At 30.1% G+C, this 23898-nt stretch overlaps 1 protein-coding gene across 5 annotated transcripts in view; it reads right to left on the bottom strand.

Moving 5' to 3' along the window:
• LOC118195450 (hemicentin-1-like) overlaps positions 1-23898 on the bottom strand; it is a 331768-nt gene that overhangs the window by 251420 nt on the left and 56450 nt on the right. For all 5 annotated transcript variants that reach the window (XM_085827451.1, XM_085827448.1, XM_085827449.1 and 2 more), the window contains exons 6-13: positions 21358-21539; positions 16895-16967; positions 14810-14954; positions 14506-14627; positions 9188-9490; positions 5748-6020; positions 2548-2817; positions 804-986 (exon numbers count right to left, since the gene is read on the bottom strand). In XM_085827451.1, the coding sequence (XP_085683577.1) occupies positions 804-986; positions 2548-2817; positions 5748-6020; positions 9188-9490; positions 14506-14627; positions 14810-14954; positions 16895-16967; positions 21358-21539 (1551 nt within the window). The remainder of the gene's footprint in view (positions 1-803; positions 987-2547; positions 2818-5747; positions 6021-9187; positions 9491-14505; positions 14628-14809; positions 14955-16894; positions 16968-21357; positions 21540-23898) is intronic.

Raw genomic sequence — 23898 nt, forward strand, 5'->3', positions numbered from 1 at the left:
TTGAATAATGTTTCTTCATATATGCTTCTTGAGTATTAGGGAATATAAGTCATTGAACAATAATATTGTCACATTAATGGATACGATGTCTCATATTTAGGAAACTGTCCACTAAATATAACAGACAATTTTTCTCTTTATTACAGTAACAGACTTATTCTCACTATGCTAGTGAGAATGCCCATCCCTATCCCCCTGAGTTATCACAGATTACTCACACATAACAAAGTCATAACAATGATTTAATTATTCATTTATAGTAAAATAAACATGGAGGATGACTCTTTTTAAAAGAAACTGGCTCATATTCACACTATGCATTACACCTGAAGAAAATAATCTTATATCACAAACTGAACTCAAATCCTAAGCTGAAAATGTCAGCAATTTCATTACTCAGCCACTGGTAGGCAACTTGGGTAGCGGATAAACAACAAAGTTGCTAGGATCAAAAGAGGAACAAAATTATAATAATCACATCTTACCTAATCATAAACCCATTTTAAATTCAATGTGTAGGCAAGGCAAAAATGAATAAGAGTGAAATAATTTTGCAACAAAAAGTTATCTTGCAGGAGCAAAACAAATTTCTGTACATACATTTAAAATTTAAACAGTAAAAATTAACAGTAAAAATTTCAGAAAAATGTTTAAGTTGACAGTTATTGCCAGTTATGACTGCATTAATAAAAATAATAAATAAATTCCCTACAACTGCAATCAGTAAATAGGATAAAAAATCATACATTAAATTATTTAATAATAGTAAATAAGATATATGAGAGTTATTTATGAATAATTACCTTGAATAATAAGAGTCCCTTCAGATGAAACAGCAAATTTTGATTCAGTACTGATGTTGCTTCCATTTCCAAAGTGCCAACTTATTTGAGGATCAGGAGTACCAGTAGCAATGCAAGGAATACTAATGTTTTGTAATATTTCAACAGAAACAGAGCTTGGTAATTTTATCAAAAATGGTTTTGCTGGATGAAAGAAAAAAACAATTAAAATACTTACACAATAACAGGGTATAACCATAAAATGGCACTTTTCTGTTAAAGCCATATCCCATATTTTTGGTGACATATTGGAGCATATTGATTTATTTTATTGGCTTGATACTAAACATTAAATTGTCTTTGGCTTAATACTAGAAGAAACAAAATGATTGAAAAAGCAACAAGAAAGCATTTTCTAATTTCACAACAAAATCCTTCAAAAGCCCACTATAAGGGAAGAACATGGGCAATATTATTTTTTGTCTTTTTATGAATAAGAATTCATCAATTTCTATTATTTTGTTGTATCACCAAATTTAACATCAGGATGACGTAACAAGAAATTGGCATGTAAAGCTCATGCAATTATTCCAATCAACTGTTGTGCTGTGATTCACTTTAAGCAAGCTTTGGTTCACATATACTCAATAAATGTTAACTCCTAATTCACAAGTAAATGAATCATATAGCAATAATGAAAGGAACATGTGATCCAATGATCAATTTTTGTCTTTGGAAAAAAAATTATTCTTCTTACCATGAACAAATACATCACGGCCATTTCATATCAGCTTCAAGCTGCATTTTAATTTCATTTTAAGCACAATCTTTCTTTGAAAAGAAGATGAAATAGAACAGTTGCTCGTTCATCTTTTGACAACCCCTTAGTCATGAAATTCAACTTATATATTACAGTTTTGTCATAAACTGTAAATGTCATAGCAGCATTCCCATTTGCTAAAATTTTAGGTAATTCACTCTAAACCACAATTAATAAGAGCATGGTAACTTCATGTGTACTTGATTTCATCCGAATTTTCCACAAATTCGAAGGTCTGGGGAATGTGGTGGTTTTTCCTGAGGACAAGGACACCAAATGAGACTACTTCATAAAAGCAAGAAATTATATATATATATATATATATATACAATGATTTAATGAGCCCAGCATGTAATTTCATAGTATTTAATGCTTTTAATTAGATATATCATGATTTAAATGTTTTTTTAATCAAAAGAGATTAGATGTAAAAACATTATTATTAAGAACTTTTATATATAGCAACACACTGGCATATCAAAGATAAAAATTCTTTATTTCAGGCAGTGACAACACATCGCTTTTCGGTTGAGTTTGTTAAATCTGAACTTGTTAAACTCACAAAAAATATTAAATAAATAAATACATAAATTCAAAATCCAGACTTTGAGGTGCTTCAGTCAGAGGACTATGTAAGTTCAAAGTTAGGCTCTATGAGCCATCCTTCTTCTATAATGCGAGGAACATCTATACAAATTTTTTATTATTTAATTGTGTGTATGTGTTGTATAATATATACACGTACATATATTATATAGAGAGAGACAGAATTTTGTGTGAAATCAAAAGTACTTTACAACCAAAAACCTTACATCACATTTGCTGACATAGCAAAACCAAGCTAAGAAGTTCTGCTTATACCACATGTAATCTTTATGCCACAAAGTGAATTCTTCCTAACAGCTATAAACCAATGAAAACAATTTAAGTTGTTAACATACTTACATCCAACATTTAGATACATTGTTTCATTCGCAGTTCCAGCTTCATTAACAGCAACGCAGGTATATTTTCCAGCATCTGTTTCCTGAACGTCATATATTAAAAGAGAACCATCAGGTAAAACTTGTATGTATGAAAGGGGTTGTATTTCAACCGAACCTTTATACCATTTCACTTTTGGATCAGGTATACCTTCAGCAATGCATCTCAGAACTGCTTGCTCTCCATTCTTCACAGTCAGCTCCTCAGCAGGCAAGCTAACAAATGGAGCCTCTACATATAAAAACAACTATATTAATTTTTAATAGCATATAGTTTAAATGAATATTATTTTATGAATGTTAATTTTAAATAGCATATAGTTTTCAAATTAATTCATGCAACGCTGAAAAAAATTTTCTTGCCACTCCTAATCAAAGGTACTCAATAAAAATGTTAATTACTTGATTCCTATTAACTTCATATGAGTAAAAAAATCTATATTTCATAAAAATATGTTAATATAATCATTAAAATTAATAATAAAGAATTAATTTCCAGTATATATCATAAATCTTTTTTTTAATATGTGCAAACATATTTTTATCTCATTACATATTACTGGATTTAACTAACCTATTCTTTTAAAAGAAAGAGAAGACACAGTTGAAATTATAGCTACTGATTAAATGCACACGGTATATCATAGTATCTTCATAATAAGATTGCATAACATTAAAGTCACATATACTAATGCTCCTAATATATAACCTTTTTCCTTTGCAGCAAATTACAAAAATAGAAATAGTCCCCAACAATAATAAATTTACTGAAAAACAAAAATTTTAAAGCATAACATTTTAAGTCATTTTCTGAGATACTAGATTGTAAGGTGCTTGTTAATTTTATAACAGTTATTTAAATTTTGAAACCTTCTCTTTTCAGTTCTTGGTTCCCACTTACAACTCCCTACCAGAATGAGTTTCTAGAATCATGTTGGATGCAAATGAGTTAGGAGAAGTGTTTAACCCTTTGACACGCGCTATATTATTTATAATTTTTTAAACTCAAAACTCTAGAAATTGAATATTACGATCCTAGAGACAAGTAATACATGAATTTTCAAAAAATCTACTCTTGCCCATTGTTCTGTGGGTGGTGGTCACACTGTGAAACCAGCATGCGTCTAGGACTGAAACTTGCTGAGGTAGTAGGGAAAAAAGATTACCTTTTTCTATGCGCATTTGCAATAAATGACGAAATTTACGAATTTAAAAAAAATATATGTGAGAATTGGATTATATGTAATTTTTCTGTTAGCAGTGAAAATAGTTCAAAAGCACCTACATAATAAGGACGTTGGGATAAATGGATAAAAATCTCAGTAAAGTAAGGATTAAAAAAAAAAAAAAAACTCAGTGGCTTAGAACACATTTTTTGTGACACTGTTTAAAGCACTAAAAAGCAAGCAAACGCCTCTGAGAAGAGCAGTAGTCTTTTTGGTACATGCATAGACCCAAATTGCACATTTCGCATATGTATCTTGTTCCATGAGGTTTTTTCCTTGTGCTACAAAATGTACATTGCTTGGATCTTCTAAATTTCACTGGTATATATTCAGCATTATTAAGTTTCTTTTCATCTTGCACATGAAATTTGTGGTTTTTTATGTTAGTGGGGAGCTTGATCTATTTGGCTTTAGTACAGATCATTCGTTTCCCATTCATATTTATTTTATTCGCATTTTGTCCCTAAATATTTAGAAAATATTTTTTATTTAAATAAATCTTTTACGCGATTTCTATTTTTAATTATAGCAAAGTATATTTACATTCAATTTAAACCACACCAAATAATTTATAAAATCACAATACTAGCTTGGGAAGCAAGTGTGTTGAGGTCAGAGAAAAATCTCTGGAAAAGAAATACCTTTTCACTGGTCAGGTGCATGTATTGTTTAGTAATAAAATAACTCTGTGCTTTCAAAGCCCCTTATCTATATCCGAGTAAAAATAAACTATTGACTATTTGAAAAGCAAGAAAATGCCACTGTGAAGAGCAGTGGTTTCAAGGTACGACCACCGAGCCTCTAGAGGATTATGAGCATTGCTACACAATGTTCTAGTGGGGCAGCGGTCGCGCCCTGAAACCACAAAGCAAATGCCATAAATATAGATAGGTTTTTATCTTATATATGCAGTTCAATTATTGCAATTTTTTATTGTTCACGATAGAAATCATGATGGGCGATGAATAACTTTTGAAATTTAAAGTTGTTTAATAAAAGGAAATTATTTTGTCTTATTGAAAACGGATTTTAAAAAGGCATCTGATTTGAAGTACTAGGACTTAAAACATGATTCTGCAGTCACTTTGTGTTATTTAGAGGTAAAAGATCAGTAATCAATTTATTTTCACTCAAAAATTTCAGAAAGAGGAGGAGAAAAAAATTCAAAAATTTTTTTCAGGGTGCGACCACTGCGTGTCAAAGGGTTAAAGGGAGTTCTACTTACTTCAATAGAGAGCGCGCTTAGGAGTCCTTAGTGGCACATGTTTGTCTTCTAGCTATTTCATTCTTGAATTTTATTTTTTGCTATTTCATTCTTAAGGGCCAACTAGGCTAGATATTTGTGTCTAGCATCAGTTAAGTCTATTTTAGCTAGTATTAGTTTAGTTTCTTATTTTCTAATCCCGATTTAAAAACTCAAGTGGAGGCTTTCCTGTAACCCCGAGAAGGGGCTATCTGTTATCATTTCTGTGAGTGAATAAAAGGGTATTTTACCCTTCTCGAGTCTATGTTGTTAGTGCCTGAACTCAGCAATAATTCACTACACAGTTCACTAGGTTCTTCAATTCTTCAACATTTTATTATAGACCAAGTAGTGAGGAACATTATATGATGATAAACACACATTTTTACTTGTTTTACAATTTTTTTTTTTTTTTTTTTTTTAATTTTGTAACTAGAAAAAGATTTGTGCTTTAAATACACACTTACAGTACTTGAACACTGAAGTACAGCATTAAGCAAAAATTTGCCAAATGTTAAAAAAGCATTTCTATTTGAATTGTTTTATTACTTTAAAGCAGGAGATTGTTTGACTATTCTTTTGACTATTATATATTGTTTCTATTTCTTTAATATGAAAACAACTATGTTTTCAAATAAGCATATTAGTTAATACATAATAACAATTAATAAAATATTCACTCCGGAAACTCACCAATATAATTTAAAACAGCAGTAGCAACTTGTGTTCCAGCAATATTTGTTGCAACACAATCATATCTGCCTTCATCATCTGCTTCTGCAGAATATATTAATAAGTTTTTCTCACGAATTTCACTCCTTCCAGAAATGAAATTCTGGTTATGCGCTGGGCTCCATATCCATCTGATAACTGGCTTCGGATAACCATCTGCTTGACAGCTTATGTTCACAAAATCACCTGACACAAAATTTTTTGCAAGTGGTTTCACATTCACAACAGGAGGCTCTAAAGCAAAAAAAAAAAAAAAATAAAAATAACTTCAACAGCAAGAAAATACAGTTCTAAGGAATAGTTTTTCTTTCTCATTTTTACATCTTATTAGAAAAAATTATTTTACAGACATACAGAAAACAAACTGATCAGTAGGAGAAGAATTCCAAATTAAAGGTAACAGTTAATAAAGTATTGAAGTAGAAGAGAAAAGAATTCAGGTCACCAACTTATCTGTCGCGTGAAAATGAAGTCATTTTCGATAGCCTCCACAGAATCTCCAAATCTTTCTTGCAGTGCAATCCCTGAATGTCAGAGTTTTTTTGTTCTTTTTTACTTCTTTATTCAAGTTCAATTTTCCATGAATTTGTGATGCTTGTGTGTGTGTGCAATGAATAAATGTTTGTTTTTCATTGATTTTTTTATACTACTTTTGGATTACCAGATAATTTCAGCGATCCAGTATCATCAGTCCTTTCCAACTGCGTAAACTGTTAAAGTATTTCTACTTCATTTTATATTGTATCTTTTGTTTCATTTTGACGCATGTAAGAATATTTATACATATATGAGGCCAAATAAGAAGTTCCTACAAAATAATTCTTGCCCTTAAGAAATATGAAATTTGATGTTTCAAAATAAAATCCTAAGCTGTATTTAAATTTTTAATAGATAAGAAATCCCACTTATTGATTTTCTACCAAGTCTAATTCCATAAAAAAAGCAAGTATTTTTAAGAAATTTTATTAGTTTCATGATTTTTGAAGATCTGTACAGAAAAACTTTTAAGAGTTTTGTTTTCTTTGAAAATGGGAAATGTTCAATGGACTAATATTTTTTTGCTGACTAAATACTCAATTATCAATACATACGATGAAATGAACAGTCTAGCCATATGACTAAAAAACACAAGAAAACTTCTCACTGTCTACAGTTAACATAGTCAAAATATTACATCAAAAACTAATAAAGAAAAAAATTAATATGCATTAGAATCTGCAAAATCTGTTGAATTCTGAATTTGTGTTCTAAAACCATGAAAGCATTCTGGTAAGCTATTTGCCCTTTACCAGTTTTTAGTATATGGATATAGTACACAGAATAGTGTTTTATTTGTTTAATTTTGCATTTAGGGTAATAATCTTTACTTTTGTGCAATTAAATGTTTAATGTTAAATTCACGGAAAACAAGAATAACTAATTTTTAACAAAAGTGTTAAAAATATTAGCTATACACTTTATTTCCTTAAAAAATCACTGGAGATTACTTGCTTTCTCATAGTAAGGATCAGAATTTTATAAAAAATGTTTTTAGAACTGGGTTGTATAAACTGCATAAACATCTTATAAGCTCAGGAAATCAAAATCATAAAGCTTTCATTATGCTTTAATAAATTAAACATGAAATTTGTAATCGGTTCAAAATTCGATAAGTTGATTGATAATAAATTGACTAACTTAAACCACCTTTCAGTATTTATTGCTAGGAGAACTCAACCATATTGTTTAGAGAAATTAAACAGAAGTTACTCATTTAGAAATCAGTAGTTCCATACTGCATAAAATACTAGAAATCGTTAAATTTTTAATTGAGCCCATTAAACCAGGGGTCCCAAAAACCTTTTTGTCCCTAAGAGCACATTCTAGAATATCCATTGGATGGCAGATGCCATTTACTTTTTCAAGGTGAATTCATAGTTGGATAGAGTTAATAATATATGCACATAAAAAAGAAGTTGGTTGTATTTTGCTTTGTGCTGGTATCTGTGTTGCACATAATTTCTCTTTCACTAAAAATGAGAAAGCTTTCAGATAGAATTTTGTTGAAAACTAAAACATTTTTATTGTGATCGCTCCGCGAGGGGCACATGTTAAACGATCCACAGGCGCTGTGGTGCCCGCGGCCATAAGATTGGGATCCCCACTTTACCTTGTTCACAATTGTTCTGTTAGAAATATATTAGTACAAGTTTTTCTAGATGCATTTCAACTTCGTAATTGTTATTTTTGCCTTGGAAACAGGGTTTTTATTCTAGTACCGAGTTACAGAGAAAATATTTTATGAAATAAGCTTCTAGGATAAAAGTTATTCTACATAAAAAAGGGAAAAAATAAATTCTATTAGACATACTTTTCTAAAATTTTTATTTTTGTGAAATTTACTTATAACAGTTAATATGAAATTTAAACAAAATAAAATGCTGTAAAAATCATGCAAGTTTAGTCTCTGACTGTAAACATTTCTTATTATAAATGCTACTTAAAATATAAAAATGTAACATACAAATAAAAATATATAAAATAAAATTATCAGTTTGGCATAAAATTTAATGTGGACGAAAATGTGTTGCACTGTATTCATTTATAAATTGTATGTTTTGAAATCAAAAGTGGATCTAAAGGGGTGCAAATTGTTATTACGATAGGGCTGTGCATTCTAATAGGCCTTTAAATAATTAATTAATAATTTTAAAAAAGTAAAAATGCACCGTGACTTAAAATGAAAGTTCAGAAGAAAACACAAATTTGCCATTAATCTGCTTTAGAAAATTACATATTGATGCAAAAATAAGATTGCTTTTCGTTAAACTTGAAATAAAATTCATTCAATTTGAATGAAAATAAGTTTATGGTTTATATTCTACTATGTGCATTTACTGTCTATATTCCACAGTGCTTAAAATTGCCATGTTTTCCGGCATATAATGCACATTTATAATTTCAAGGTACATTTTTTAATTTTTAGGTATATTTGCCGTATAATGCGCACCCAATTCTTCATGAAGAAATCTAAAAGATACATGTGCAATGCTCTTATGCACTATGGTGCCTGTGGGCATAGGGCTGGAACCCCTGCATTAAGCTATTCAGTGCTCAAACATTTTTTTAATGAATTTTTTGCTTTAGAAGTACTGTATAAAAATTAGATTCTGTACTGACAAGAACTCTCTTATCCTTTCTTAATGCTGATATAGTTCTCTCAACATTTCTCCCCAATTTTGTGTAACTTTATAACTAGAATTACTTCTTTAGTGCCAATTCATAAGAAAATAAAGCTTTAAACAATCTTTTTAAACACTCTTGTGTACATGCATGCATCCATATGACTTATAATGATAAGATAATATATTACATTTCTAATATATACATATTAAATATCTTGGAATTTAGTATTAGCTTACTGTATGCATGCAGATATACATTTTCCTGGACAGCTCCTCCATCATTTGCAGCTTTGCATCTGTACCATCCTTCATCATCATTCAAAAGGTCCTTAATAACAAGAGAATTATTTGAATAAATAAGAAATCGAGGAACATCAGGCAATGGAACAGCTTTGACATATCCAATATTTTTTTGATCAGCAACCAGTTTAGTCCAAGTTACATTATAATCCACAATGCTATGGACTTCGCATGGTAATACAGCAGTCTTTCCCACAATGCCAGATACATTTCCAGTACTAGAAATCGATGGCGGTGGTTCTGTTAAAAATTAATACAAATGCTAATGTACAATTATTCTTTAATATAAGTGAGAAATAAATGCAACATGCATATAAAAATATAAAATAATTCTTCAAAATTCTTCCAATATCCTTTCATTTTTTAGTACAAATTTTAAAATAAGATTTTATTTTACTAATTATCATTATTTTACATTGACTTTTAAATGCGCACTGAAATAATATTCCCAAAATTTCAGTAGGAAACGCCCATCAGCCAGCCGAGTGGTAAAGTCACTGAATACTGGTAGTTTAGTCCTAGGTTCTAATCCCGTGAACAGGCTGGCTATATGGGCGTTTTCATGGTTTCCCCCAAGTGTAACGTGTATACGAACCAGTTCTCCATGAAAGCATCTCTCCCCTCAAGCAGATACCCCTTGAGGTTGTGGTCTGGTGCTTGCTAGGCGTTCAAACCCACCCTTGGGGTTTTGCCATAATCACATAAACCAATCCAGTAGCAACCAATGTATTTTGTTTCTAATGAAGATATATTGTTTTCTGCAATTTTATGAATTCTTTACCACAAACAAAATAAAAAAGAGATTACAGATTCATAATACATAAGGAACTGCAATTAAGGACCAGATAGTGCAAACTTCTATCCAGAATGACAACTAAAATGAAAGAAAAGATAAGTGCTTGCTGAGATTATAGTAAACAATTATTCTGTGCAGATGTTTATTTTTTGTCCCAAATTGTACCCATTTATAAACACAGGTTTACATGTGATGTTGAAGTGAGTAATTCTTTGAAAGATAAACAGAATGAAATGCAGGAATATGAATTATAAGATTCTTACATAGGTAAGCAATTGAACTGATCTTTCAAATAATATATGGAAAAAAATTTAATGAATTTTCTGCAGTTTAATAATTTAGAAAACAGATTAATTTATAATCCAAAAGAGGTTTATATATACTAAAGTAAAAAATAATCTTTTTTATATATATGTAATAATAAAATTCCATAGTCAAGAATACACTTAAAATTCTAACTGTATGTTCTTTTTCATTTTTAATGACGACAGTCTCTTATTTGAAAGTACGTGGAATTAAATCCACAGCCCCGTAGTCAAGTTGTTTTTCTCGCCTTTTCGCCGCACTTACAGTTATAGAATGTTCTGGAAATATTTAAAGCGAACTGGTATGGCTGACGAGGCTGACGTCATTTCTTTGAAGCTCCGCCTTTCTAGAGGCTATAAAAGAACTTGCAAAAGGAATATCGGGCTTTTTCTTAAATGTCACGATGCACTAAACTTCATACAAAAAGTTATTAGTAATTCTTTTTTATTTACTCCGGATATCTGATTTTGTAACTGCTATTTCTCCTGACCAATAATAAATGGATCCTGTTTTTTAAACTTATCGTCTGATAATTTAAGCTACGACTACATTTATGATTAGGAAATAAGAAATCAATCTTTTTTTTATTACTTAAACTTAAATGAATAAGAAGCCTAATTTTCACTTATTTCTAAAATGCAGAAAATGGCATGATGATGCCCAAAGACATGCCAAGCACTTTGCTTAAAATATATTTTACACAAAACTTCTTAAATTCAGCATTTTATTTGGTACTTATAAAGTTGAAATTAGATTTTATGGCACGTAAGTATCATCGAGAACTTTTGAGGTGAAAGCAGACACCATTTAGATGCAGGGCAGGCAATCATACAAGTAGTAAGATAATTTTCATGTTTTCAGCATAAGCTGAATCTCTGAAAATAATTTAAAATTGTTACTGGATGCTATTCGAGGGAATCCATGACACAGAATTTCCCATTCATGCTAGGGAGCATGACGCAAATACAACATGGTATCGGAAGAAATAATAGTCAATGAAAAAAGCTTGTTCCTGTATTTGCTAAAGAAAAGATTTACGTCTGTCTACAGATAAAATGTAAATTTTTAACCCTAAAATAAGGCTTTTTAGAGGTATAATGGATATCTGACTTTCTTTCCATGGATGATGACAAGCAACCATATATTAAGCAAACATGAGAGGTTAATTTTAGAGGTATTAAGTAAATAAATGGGCTGCCATATCTGTTGACTGGAAATACAGAGAAAAGTTATGAGAAAATTTGGAAGAATTGCAGTATTATACAATTCTTCTTTTTGAGATTTCAGTGCTTTAAAAACAAAACTGCTGAAGGAGCAACACTTACACACCTTCCCAAACTTGAATTTTCTTGTTGAGAATATGATATCATGACAAACAGTCAACTTTTGATTAAACAAACTGTGAATTAACCAGGCTTTATCTTAAAGAAAATTAAGTTTGTATATGTTTGTTGTGAAACAATGAAAAAATTACTATCACAAACTGTCAGAATAAAGCACAATTTCCATGGGTATACACAAACATACAAAATACATACGAAAATTTGTAGGTTAATAACAGTGACAGCACAAGATGTCAAAATATTTTAGAATTATTTTTAACTGCACCAGTACATAAATTAACTATACATAATGAAGTATATAAACACTTAAATTATCCATTAAAAATAAATTGCTAAGTTGTGAAAACAAATTAAGTGTACAGTCATTAATCTTCTGTTTTCACTGACTCCAATCCAAATGCAAAAGTAATGTAAACAGAAACATGGTTCTTTTTTTCTATTTGAAAAGAGTTTTAGCTTTAAAAGGTGATTTAATTTACATAACCAAATGATTTTATTCTCCAAATTAAACTGTTTATGCAGGAAATACACAGGTGAAAGACTGCAACTGCTGAAAGGAACTGCTTCTCAATTATGTAACCATAACACACCACCTAGATTAGTGTGAAGCTGAATAAGAGAGATGACAACAAATGCCGACATAGAATGATGTAGTTTATCACGCTTTTTCTTTTTTTAATTTATTTTATGCATGTAAATAAATTCAATGCTTAGTCAGTGATCTCAAATTGCAGTCCTGAATCAACTTTATGTGATTCACGAACACATTTCAGTTACATATTTCCTACAAATACTGCATTACAAAGATTTTAAAATTTTAGGTAATTGTAATTCAAGTTTACTACTTTCATTAGCATTAAAAACAAACATGAAAAATTCACCAGAAAATCTACTAATGGAGCTTATTAAAATGCAGTATGATATAAATCTTATTCAAAGATACAGATTTTATTAATTCTTATTTGCCTTGTCAAGAGATAAATATGTTCAGTCATGAATTTTTGTTAAGAATAATCACTTTGTTTGGGAATACACTTATATGTGAACAGTTAGTTTTTTCTCAGAGTTGACAATTATCATTAGAAAAACCTTATTGGCAGATGATCATTTACAATCTGTGATGAAGATAATTTCTAATAATTTTGCTGCAAACTTTATCGGAATTGAAACGCATCACATGTCAAGCCGTAGTAAGAAATAGAGAAGTTTATAATTATTTACATGCAAATATACGTCTTTTTATTTACACCCAAAAAATTCACGGCAAAGAGACTAGGCTCTCATTATTTTTCTTAAGACTAGTCCTATTTGTAAAATTTTCTCTGAAGACTTAAAAGTTTTCGTTATTTGTTTATTTTTAGGTTAATTTAAACTAAGCTTTATTAAATGATTAAGAATTATTTTAAATAAATTTCTGTCAGAAAGTTTAATATTTAGCTATATAATTATACTTGATTGACAAAGTTGAACCAACAGAATTGTTTTGCAGGTATTAAATTTCAGATTATAAACAGAAAATAGATATAAATTGTAATTTTTTTCATTTGTGATATTGTTGTTTATCTACATTTTGATAAAAATTTAAATTTATAAACTTATTTAAAACATTTCTTATTTTGTTAATAAGAAACTTTCATTTTGCCTCCCCCCCCCCCAAAAAAAAATTTGGTGCATCATCTGTTTTCAGATCATGCGTTCGACACACATGCAATTTGAGACCACTAGTTTAAGTGAGTCTTGCATCAGTGACGTAACGATTTTCTTAGAAGTAGTGAAGTTTCTTCATAATAGTATTTTTCTGTTAATTATAATATGGGATACTCATAATTCCAAATTAACTATGACTTTTGGTTAATTGTAAACATCAGACTGGCATTATCCCAATTAATCTGAATTCACTGTAATATGAACAGAAAAATTATTGAATATTACATAATCTTCCAAATTTCATTATTCCGTGTTATGTATTCATATTCAAATTTTAGTATGTATTTATATATTTCGATGCTATCTATCACTACAAATAAATTCCTTCAATTTAATTCAAGTCTTTGGGATATTAACACTTTTGAGACCATAAAGATAATTTTAAATATCTGAGTATTAAAAACATATATAAGATGTTTTTCCCTCCTTTCCACATGTCTTCATGATGTAACGTTAGCACACCCGGTGTGTATTCGAGAGATCTGGGTTTGAGTCCCGGCAACGTAATGTCTCTATAGTGGCACCCGAATTAAAAAGGTGGTGGATGATGATTCTTGACCAGCAGGATTTAGCATTTGGGACCCCTAATCTCCAGTTGCCCTTTAAAAGGGGAACTACATAAAGTATTTTCTTGCTCTTTCCAGCCTACCTTCATGGTGTAACGCATATATTAGCACACTCAGTGCATATTTGAGAGGTCCAGGTTCAAGTCCCGGTGAGGATACTGCACATTTTTCAGCTTCCTGACATAGAAAAAATCCTAATGAATCCACAGTGGCGTCTGAACTAGATGGATGATTTTCACCACCAGACTGGGTCCCCTGATCCCCAGTCGTCCTTTGAAAGGGGAGCATATAAGGTATTTTCTCCCTTCTTTCTTTGTGTTTTCATTGTGTAAAGGTAGCACACTCGGCGCGTATTCAAGAGGTCCAGGTTCGAATCCCAGCAAGGAGGTCTAGGTTCGAGTCCCAGCACTGCACAATTTCACGTCTCCTGCTTTAAAATAACCTAATGACGCTACACATATATAAAATTACATTAACATATGAAAAGAATTAAGTATAAAATTTTGAGGAATAAATAAAAATACTGTAGTATGTTACCTTTCACATCAAGGAATATGACACTCGAATGTCGACCAGCAATGTTAGTTGCATTGCAGGAATAGTAACCTTCTGAAAGCAGTGTAACTTCTGGTACAGTTAGTATAACCTCTGTAGTTTGCCTGAAAGGTAAAATTTCTCCTCAAATTTAAAATGAATCATGTTTTTACAGGTCAAATTATACTAAATTTTAGGAAGCAAGTATATTTTCGAGTTTCACAACAATTTCCCATACTGTTTCAATGGCTTAAAAAAATGCAGCAATTAAAAAAAAATAATAATAATAAATAAATTCCGTCCTTACGGAAAATGTTGTTGTTGGCTAATTTGCACACCATCCTTGTACCAAGTAACTGAAAATGGAACTAACGACTGGATGTAGCATCGCAAATCTGTATCTTCACCGTAATAACCATTCATATATGGTCTTGTATTAACTTCTGGGGCATCTAGAAGTAAAAAATTTGAGGAAGAAACACGTTTTAAAACACACTCAGGCTTCAATAATATACAGCTAAAAGAGATTATCTACAATATTTATGAAATAACAGAAAATAATCCGAATACATTCAGCAGGTGAATTAAAGATGGCAGATTCTAATTTACTGATAAAATTGCCTGTAGTTCATCACATTTGCTTCCTGGATTCATTTAAGGTTATCTGATTAATTTTCATTAATTATTCTAAAAATAAAATTTTCAACAATATGAATTTCCCAGTTTTTTGTTAAGTTTTTGTTATTCCTGAAATATTAAACATTTAGCCTTCTTTTTCTGTAGGCTTAATTCTGTAGGCTTTTAAAGTGGAATAACAGTTTCTTTAAAAGACATGCATCATTCTGAATCTCTTTACCTCCATCTAAAGAAACTCTCCTCCTTCAAAAATCAATTCCCTAATTAGAATTACTTTTATGAACTAACACGATCAAAGTTCATGAAAGAACTAATCATAATAAATAAATAAGAGGTATAAAAGATTGAAAAATGTGGACTTTGTAATTATTCCTATACTTTTATACACTAAGTATACAAAAAAAAAATTAATATTTTTATTACTAGGCACAGGAGCAAAAAAATAAAAACCTTTATATGATTTCAGTAAACTAAACAATCAATTAACTTTATTGTGTGAAATGATATGATTTATTGTTTAACATGAGTGTTTGATCAGTTAATAAGTATTTAATTTTTTTTTCCTTGCAGTAATTTTAATAAATAAGAATCAACATAAAGAAATGCTTTGGCTCTTGTTTTTATTGAACATGTTTCCTCTCTGTTCGGAGAAAAAATTGTCAGATTCTGTGATCTAGATCAACTCTATGACCTAGTTTCAAAATGAAACTAAACCAGACAATAAGCAAGAAATTAATAGAAAAGGACCAAAAGCTAATTTTCAATCACAATGAGTTTCTAAAGAAATACTCTTCATTGATAATCTTGATAAGGAATGAAGTTTCAAAGTATGCTAAGAACTTGATAAAGTGACTGCCACCTATCATTAACTCCATAATAATTTTAAAATGTCAAACACTATTCAAGCAATTATTTTTGAATGGCAGATCAAAAATAGAGTGTAAAAAGTTCTCCTTTAAGAATGAAGCAAAAATTAAAGTAATTGACATCTATTAATTCCACAATGATGACTTCTATTAATCTGATGATTTTGTATCCTAATATACAGTAATCCAGTTTCCAAGAACTTTTTTTGTTTTTGTTTTTGTTTTAAACTCAGGTTTTTTTTTATTCCCATTCCCTCCAGGTAAATAAATTATATTTAAAGTGATGCTTCTTATCGATCATGCAACTGGTCATCCTCCTGCCACTTAAATTGATCTCAGATCATGCATGATAAATTCTCTATCTTCTTCCAGACAAAACTAACTTTCTTCAGTTGATGGACCAAAAGTCACCAAAACATAGCAAGCTTATTACATAAGACAATCATTTGCCCATCTGAATAACTCTATGAAGCAAAACAGTCAGCTGACTGTTAACCCTTTGATGATCAACAAACTCAGCTCATGTTCTAGTTACGCGGTGCAGAAGGTGGAAACGAACAAACTGCCATTACAAATTTAAGACTGACAGTTATCGCACATATATGGGAAGAAAGAATTGCTTAATCTCGCAACCATCAAAGGATTAAAGATTTTTGATACAGTTCAGTGTTTTATATGACATAAAAATTGTTGGAGAATCTTGGAATAAAATTCTGCAAAACATTTTGAATGGTGATTGGAAGAAAATTTGTCCTTCTTGTCTTAGTTTTGACCCAGATTGGTAACTAAATTTTATAAATGAAAGTTTATTTTGATGACGTACAGTATTCATTCTTAACTTAGCATGGCTTTCACTACCATTTGATACATTATAAAATAAAATTACCCACCTGGCAGTTGTGCACTTATAGCTGTCGATGTCATTCTTTCAATTGGATAACCATGTTCATCTGATCCTGCAACCTAATGAATAAAATAATCACAGTTGAAAAAATTGATTAAGAAACAAATAAATAAAATAAATACAAATTTTTAATTTTGGAAAACACAGAATTCATCTTAAATATCATAGCTTTAAGCCCCAAATACTGCACAATTTAGAACATTCATGTTGAATTACATTTACATTACATTTGTTGGCTTGATTTATAAAATAACTTGCTTTAATATATAATTACATCATCTACAAATGATGAAACTTATCTCTTCATTATTATAGAAGATAGATCATTAAAATGTTTTAAAGCTGTTTAAACAAAATTAAAAGAGCTGAATTAAAGTGATTCTGTCTTTCTAAATTAAAATTAAACATGATTATGATAGGGAAAATATTCTATGTGATATTTGAAATCATTTAAAAAAATCTTTTACTGCAGAGTAATTGTTTCATATAGAATATTTTACATGAAACTTAGTTATCATTGTAATTAAGGGTAAAAAATATACATTGCAGGACATCTTAAATGAAAGCAAATAGCAGATTCTCATTTATTATGCATACACAGTACACTGTAAGGAAGACATGAGTAAATTTGCTAGCAGTTTGAGGTACACAATGTGCAGAATTCAGTGCACACAGCTGCTACCTCTGGCAGCAACAATGCCAATTATATGGCTGCACATACAGTCAAACTGAACTTGGATGACAGATATGGGTACTTCATTCCATATAGCTTGAACTCTATGCCAGAGTTCATCAACGATAGCAATTGACGAGTGGTGTTGTGCAGTCTCTCAGCTACCCAAGACATGTATTCTTATCGGGTAATAGATCTAGAGAACATGTTGGTCAAGGCAACAGTCGAGCACCCGCTGTATCAAAGAAGTTCACACCAGCAGAGGCAACATGTGAACATGCATTATCTTGTTGAAAGATGATGTCATATAGACTTCTAAAATAGGAAGCAGTAATGGACCTTAATCACATCAATAATGTAACAGTGGCTAACTACACTACTAGCTATGCAAATTAGAGGTGACCAGCCTTTTTACTTAAAGGCACCGCATAACACAGCTGCTGAGCCCGTATGATGATAAATGCAAACTGGCAACATTCATTCGCCTTGGTGCCCGCACACATGAGATACCATTAAGCTGTACCCACTCCCAGGATTCTCCTGTCCTCTCGAGCTCAGACTGCCGAGAACCTGCATGGCGTTCGTATGGCCCTCCTGGACCCATCAATTCCACATTTGCCTGGCAATCATGGGATTTTGAACCAACACAAACAGCAATATCACAGAATGATAAATAACAATCTTGATAGCGCCCAGTCCTGCCATGGTTGAGATCTGACACGAGCCTAGTGGGAGCTTCGCCTTACACGAGACAAAACAAGATCTTTACACAAACAACCAACATTCAAATGTGATTTCTAAATGAGAAATCCACTGTGCAATCTTCCTGTTTAAATAAAATTTACCTACTTTGTGTGCATGTGCTGGAATGTTAACCATTTGCATACCCCAGAACAAACTTTTCATGAAAATTTCAAGTTTGTTGCATGCTGCATTTGTGGTGTAGCAATTTTTATGGCCAGCAGCGTACATTCTTTGTTCTTTAAATAAGTGAGAAAATTTTCATTATATAATTGAAATGCACACTATCTGTGCTTGTTATGTAATAAACATAACAATAATAAAAATAAATATAACAAAAGAATGAAAAAATGAGCATAAAACATGTGGACTTACAAACACTAAAGATATATCACAACTAAATATAATTCAGTATTATAATGAAAGATACCAAACAACATTACATTAAAATCAATTCAATGCTTAAAACTTAAATGCACTAAATTTGAAATTCTCAAGCATAGAACAAAATATATGCACATAAACAAGAGATCCAATATGGTTTATGTTATAATTTTAAAAATATCAATGTAAAATTTTACATACATATGTTGTTCACTCAAAATAGTTCCAAACTGAAACTTTTATTACACGAATAATATTACCAATTCATTGAAATGTGTATCTTTCTTACTATGATACACTGACAATGATTTTACTTCAGAAAACATTACAACAAAATAAAATTATAATAAAAATTTAGAACAAATTATGCAATAAATTAATTTTTATTTTATTAATAGTTTTTGGAATATTTCCCCTATATCTAGATACCTATATTGGGTGTATTCCAACTGCGCGAATGAAAATCCCTCCCCCCGTTCTGCTATAGTCCAACTGCACGAATCAAAATTTCTTCCCCCGCTGCCTACATGGTTACAATTTAACTTTTTGAAGCCAATTGTAGCCAAGAGGAAAATAAAAATAAAGAAATAGAATTGAAATCACAAGAACAAGTAAAGAATATCTAATAAGCAGGCTAATTACTTGAATAACAGTAATAAATACGAGAGCTAATAAAAAAATAAAAGTTACTGGTAAACAATAACTGGTAAATATTAGCATTACAAACATCTTTCATTAATTACAATATCAGAGGAAAGAGTATTATAATAATATCATAAATTAAATAATTATAAAGCATACCAATTATACTTTTTTATAAATTACATCAATAATAGTCAAGATGTCTGAACTAGACTGGAAAAATTAATATAGTTTACTGGCATGCAAAAGATTATTCAAGTCAAAGTGTGCTAGAAATATTTTTTGTTAATTAAAGTAATCATGTAAAAGTTTGCAGAAATTAATAGTTAAATTAAAAAAAAGCTTAGCATGAAATCTATTATAACAACGTTACTACGCGTTTGAAACACTGACATATAAACTGTCAATAAATTTAAATTATTATGCTAAGAAGTTTTTTCTAAAATTTATCTAGAAGAAAAGAATTAGATAAACATTACTGCAAATTAATATAATCAGGCCTCTCAATAAATAAAAGCTTATTTTTTTAATCAAAAATTAAAAATTGCGATGCAAAAGTTTGTCGAATATATATACTTGGAAATATCTGAAGATATAATTAATTAGAAATATGTAATTAAATTAATAACAAGCTAATTAATAGTAACATTAAGCTTAATTTCATTTAATCTAAAACAAGCAATCGATCAGGAGCTCCGCACAACTGAAGTTTTATTGCTATTTTACATAGATTTGCATATAAAATAAATATTTGCACTTGTGAAACTAGTGAATAATGTACTGATAGTCAACGGGAATTAAAATAAAGTGGTTAAAAATATAACTACTTGTCAGAAGGTATGCAAAGTTTTAGCTAGAGAAATTGATTGGTTATAGAAATCTCATAAAGTTAAGCACTACAGTGTGAAAAGAAAATTCTGGAATAAAAATGTTAAGAAAATTAGATGGAGAAATAATCTTTAATTTATTGATATCCATATAAACTTTATGCTTTTGGAAAAGGTTACATACAATTTGCACCAAGGTATCAATCACCGAAACCGAGTTAATTTCTTTCCTTATTTTTTCTTATTAGAGGGATTTGTAAAAAGATATGCTAAGGTTAAAATTTTTGCAATATTTTTAAAGAATAATTTTAAAAAGTATTTTTGCTTCATGAATTGAAATTTTTACACAGTAAATAAGTACAAAAAAAAGAAAGAGCTGGGGGATCTCTGGGATTAGAAACTCGTGTCGAACTACCAATGTTTAGTGACTTTTCCACTTGACCTTTTGAAATTACGCTGAACAATATATTAAAGAAAATAGAAGATACAGCACACGTCAGAACAAAAGTGGGCTGAATTAGAGATTTACATGTTTGGTGAATGATTAAACTTATCTGTATGCCATTATGAAATATTAGGAATGTAGCATAAAAGCATCAGTGAAGAAGGCAATGGCTAAATCATTGTAATCTAAATGTATAACATTATCAGTATCTCTATTAATTTCAATACTGCTGAAAAAAATATAAATGAATTATACTATAAATCACCTGAACTCGTTTCATTATAAATTACAACAGTTAGAAATATTATTAGCATGATTTAGCAACCATCTTTGTTAACAAATTTCAAATAATTAATTTTACAAATAATTCAGTCTGAAACTAGGTTGGAAAATAAGCTGCATGCTGAAGATTAAGCTTTACCAAGGTGTTAGAAACATCTCCTGTAAACTAGAGTTATGATGAAACAATTTGTAAAAATTATCATTTAAATATAAATTGGCATAAATACAATACAAAATATATAAATTCTACATACATGAACACTTGAATGGATTAAAAGGGAACTGAAAATCCCAAGATATTAATAAGGGAATTCGATTTTTTTTGTTAATTATGAAAATGCTGCAGATGCTCATAAATATGAATTTATTAATTAATTCTAAAAATTAATTGCAGCTTTTTTGCACTTTACATTACAATTTGTATGAATAGAGATTATGGCCAGCATAAAAATTACCTTCAAGTAGAAATATTCATTAGGTGGAAAGAATGTTGAAGCATTAAATAAATTAGACCCTGGAAATCTATGCAGTGGAATATTCTGTAAATTGTTTCCTTCTAAATCTACTATTCTGACATTTTTAAATGTAGCTGGATCAGGTAGATCTGTAGCATTCACCAGTAAAAATGTGGGAGCCCCTAAAAATAAAGCATCAAACATCTAACTATAGTCCATCTTTTTCACATATACAATTATATGCTGCATACTTTATCACAAAAATGGAGGAAAAGAAAATGTCTGTACAATATTCAAGTGGTTAAGAGCATACATTAAAAAATAGCACAAGATTTTACATAATGAAACACTTATAATGCTAGAAGGTTTTTCTCCTCAATTTCTTGCTCACTTTTTATTTGTTATTACACAATTAACAATTTAATATATTTGCTTCTTCAAAACATATAGCATTAGTGTTAACCCGAATAAAGCAATATAATGAAAGTTACTTAAAAATAAAAATAGAAAATTAATAAAAATTACAAGTAACACAGATTTGCACTGAAATTAGAATTTAAAAATAAGCTTCTCTTTCATTGAAAAACTATACAGCTGATGAAAATTAGAGAAAAGATTTGAATACAACTTTCTAAATAAAAAAAAGGCAGAATTATTTCATGTACTGAAACTGACATTTAAATCAAAATTTGAAAAATAAAACTGAATGTGATTCATTGCAGGAACATTTCATATAAAATTTTTATCTATAAACCAAAATGTGCCTCTTTGAGATAAAAGTAAAAAAGATAATTTTGTATAATTTACCTTTGCTTCAAAACAAAAGACAGTACAGTCAAAAGTCGTTAATTCGGACACCCATAATCCGGACCTCAAAGCTAAAAACTTTCTGCGCATGCGCCGCATTGACACATGCGCATAGGTGTTTACGCGTGCGTATAAGACCTTTACGACTGCGCATATGCGTGTGAGCAAGTGCAGAATACGTTTTCGCGTGTGCGTTTAATGTGTAACGGACGGTATAAGCTACAATTATCTATTTCAGTTAATGTTGATGATTGTGTTGTTCCTTAATCTTTGAATGAGAAAGACAGAAATTTAGCCAAACAAGACTTAAAAATCTTCCCTAGTGGACCATTTAAATTTAGCTTCTTTCTACTACACCATGAAACTTTATCTCATGTTCAAATCAGATCCTTTTCCTTCATGGTATCAGGACAGAAAATGCCATATTTTATTTCCTAACACAACATAATATTGCAATCTTTCAAAGATTTAGAGACCTTCTGTGTTGAGACTATAAAAGTAGCCTAATCCTTGTAATTTAAATGGACAATTAGCATGTAAATATTCTCTTTTGTAACTGCAAGGGCAATACAAATTTGCATAAAAAATCTATCGAGTTTTAAACAATTAGAAATAATGTCACATAAACAAAAAAATAAATAAATAAATAAATAAATAAATAAACCTTGAAATGCCAAGAATGAATAGTATATTCTAGGATAATTAATATAAATTTTATTATTCCTGCATCACCAATATTTTATGAATTCCACATTAAATCAGATTAAAATCAGTAAATGAAACTGCACAATCAAATTTTAACAAAACAGTTCCTATTTACTTACTTTTGTCTCCCAGAGGAATCTTTTATGTATGACAGTAATAAGTTATTTTGTTGAAACAATTTTATCCTCTGAAGACAATATCTCAACAAGGGAGGAAAAAATATAACTTTGATGGTATGAATTTAATCAAAATAATGAATCACTATAAAACCTTCCAGAAACTTATTTTGATTTTATACTTTCTTTATTAGAATGTCTGTTTGATACAGAATTCAGTTTTAGAATATCTTTATAGTCTTAGTAGCCACTGCATTTTTTTTAAATGACTGAAAAATTACCTCCAAGCATAAACTTGAGCTAAAAAGTTAAAGAGGAAGATACGCGTGTAAATACGGTAATCTCTAAGCAACCAGAAATCAAATTTATTTCAAACACATTTTGTCCTGAATACCAATAAGTACAGGATATACAAGCAAGGTACAGAAGCTTATTTTACTGCTAAAAATTCCTTTTTTTTTTCTTTCCTTTTTAAGTGCAATCAATGCAATTATTTGGTGTTTCTTCATTTGCAGTGAAATTCAAATACAGTCATCCCTTGCTACTTCGCACTTCGACTTTCAAAGATTTACTCTATTGTGGTTTAATCAAATATGTTCCTTAAAGAGCTGACTGAGGCAGTGAAAATGATATAGCATGTGCTGTGAGTCAGTTCCACAACCCTGTATTACAATGAAAATTAAAATTGCTGTATATATGGACTTGCAGGGGTGTATTCGAGCACCCCTGCAAATCCTTCAACCTAAGTGCAGCCACTTGACCTCTCCTTGTATGAGGGCCAGAATGTTTTTCAAAAAATTGTGTGTGGTGAAACCAAGCCAATGTGCTGTTCTTCACTGCACAGTAGATGTACCTGTTGAAGGCACTGCACTACATGAAGACTCTCCCAAAGAAGAAAGTGGCTAGGATATTA

This window comes from Stegodyphus dumicola, chromosome 12 (assembly GCF_044657685.1).
Source record: "Stegodyphus dumicola isolate Sdum_Otavi_A_Nest chromosome 12, ASM4465768v1".
Taxonomy (NCBI): domain Eukaryota; kingdom Metazoa; phylum Arthropoda; class Arachnida; order Araneae; family Eresidae; genus Stegodyphus; species Stegodyphus dumicola.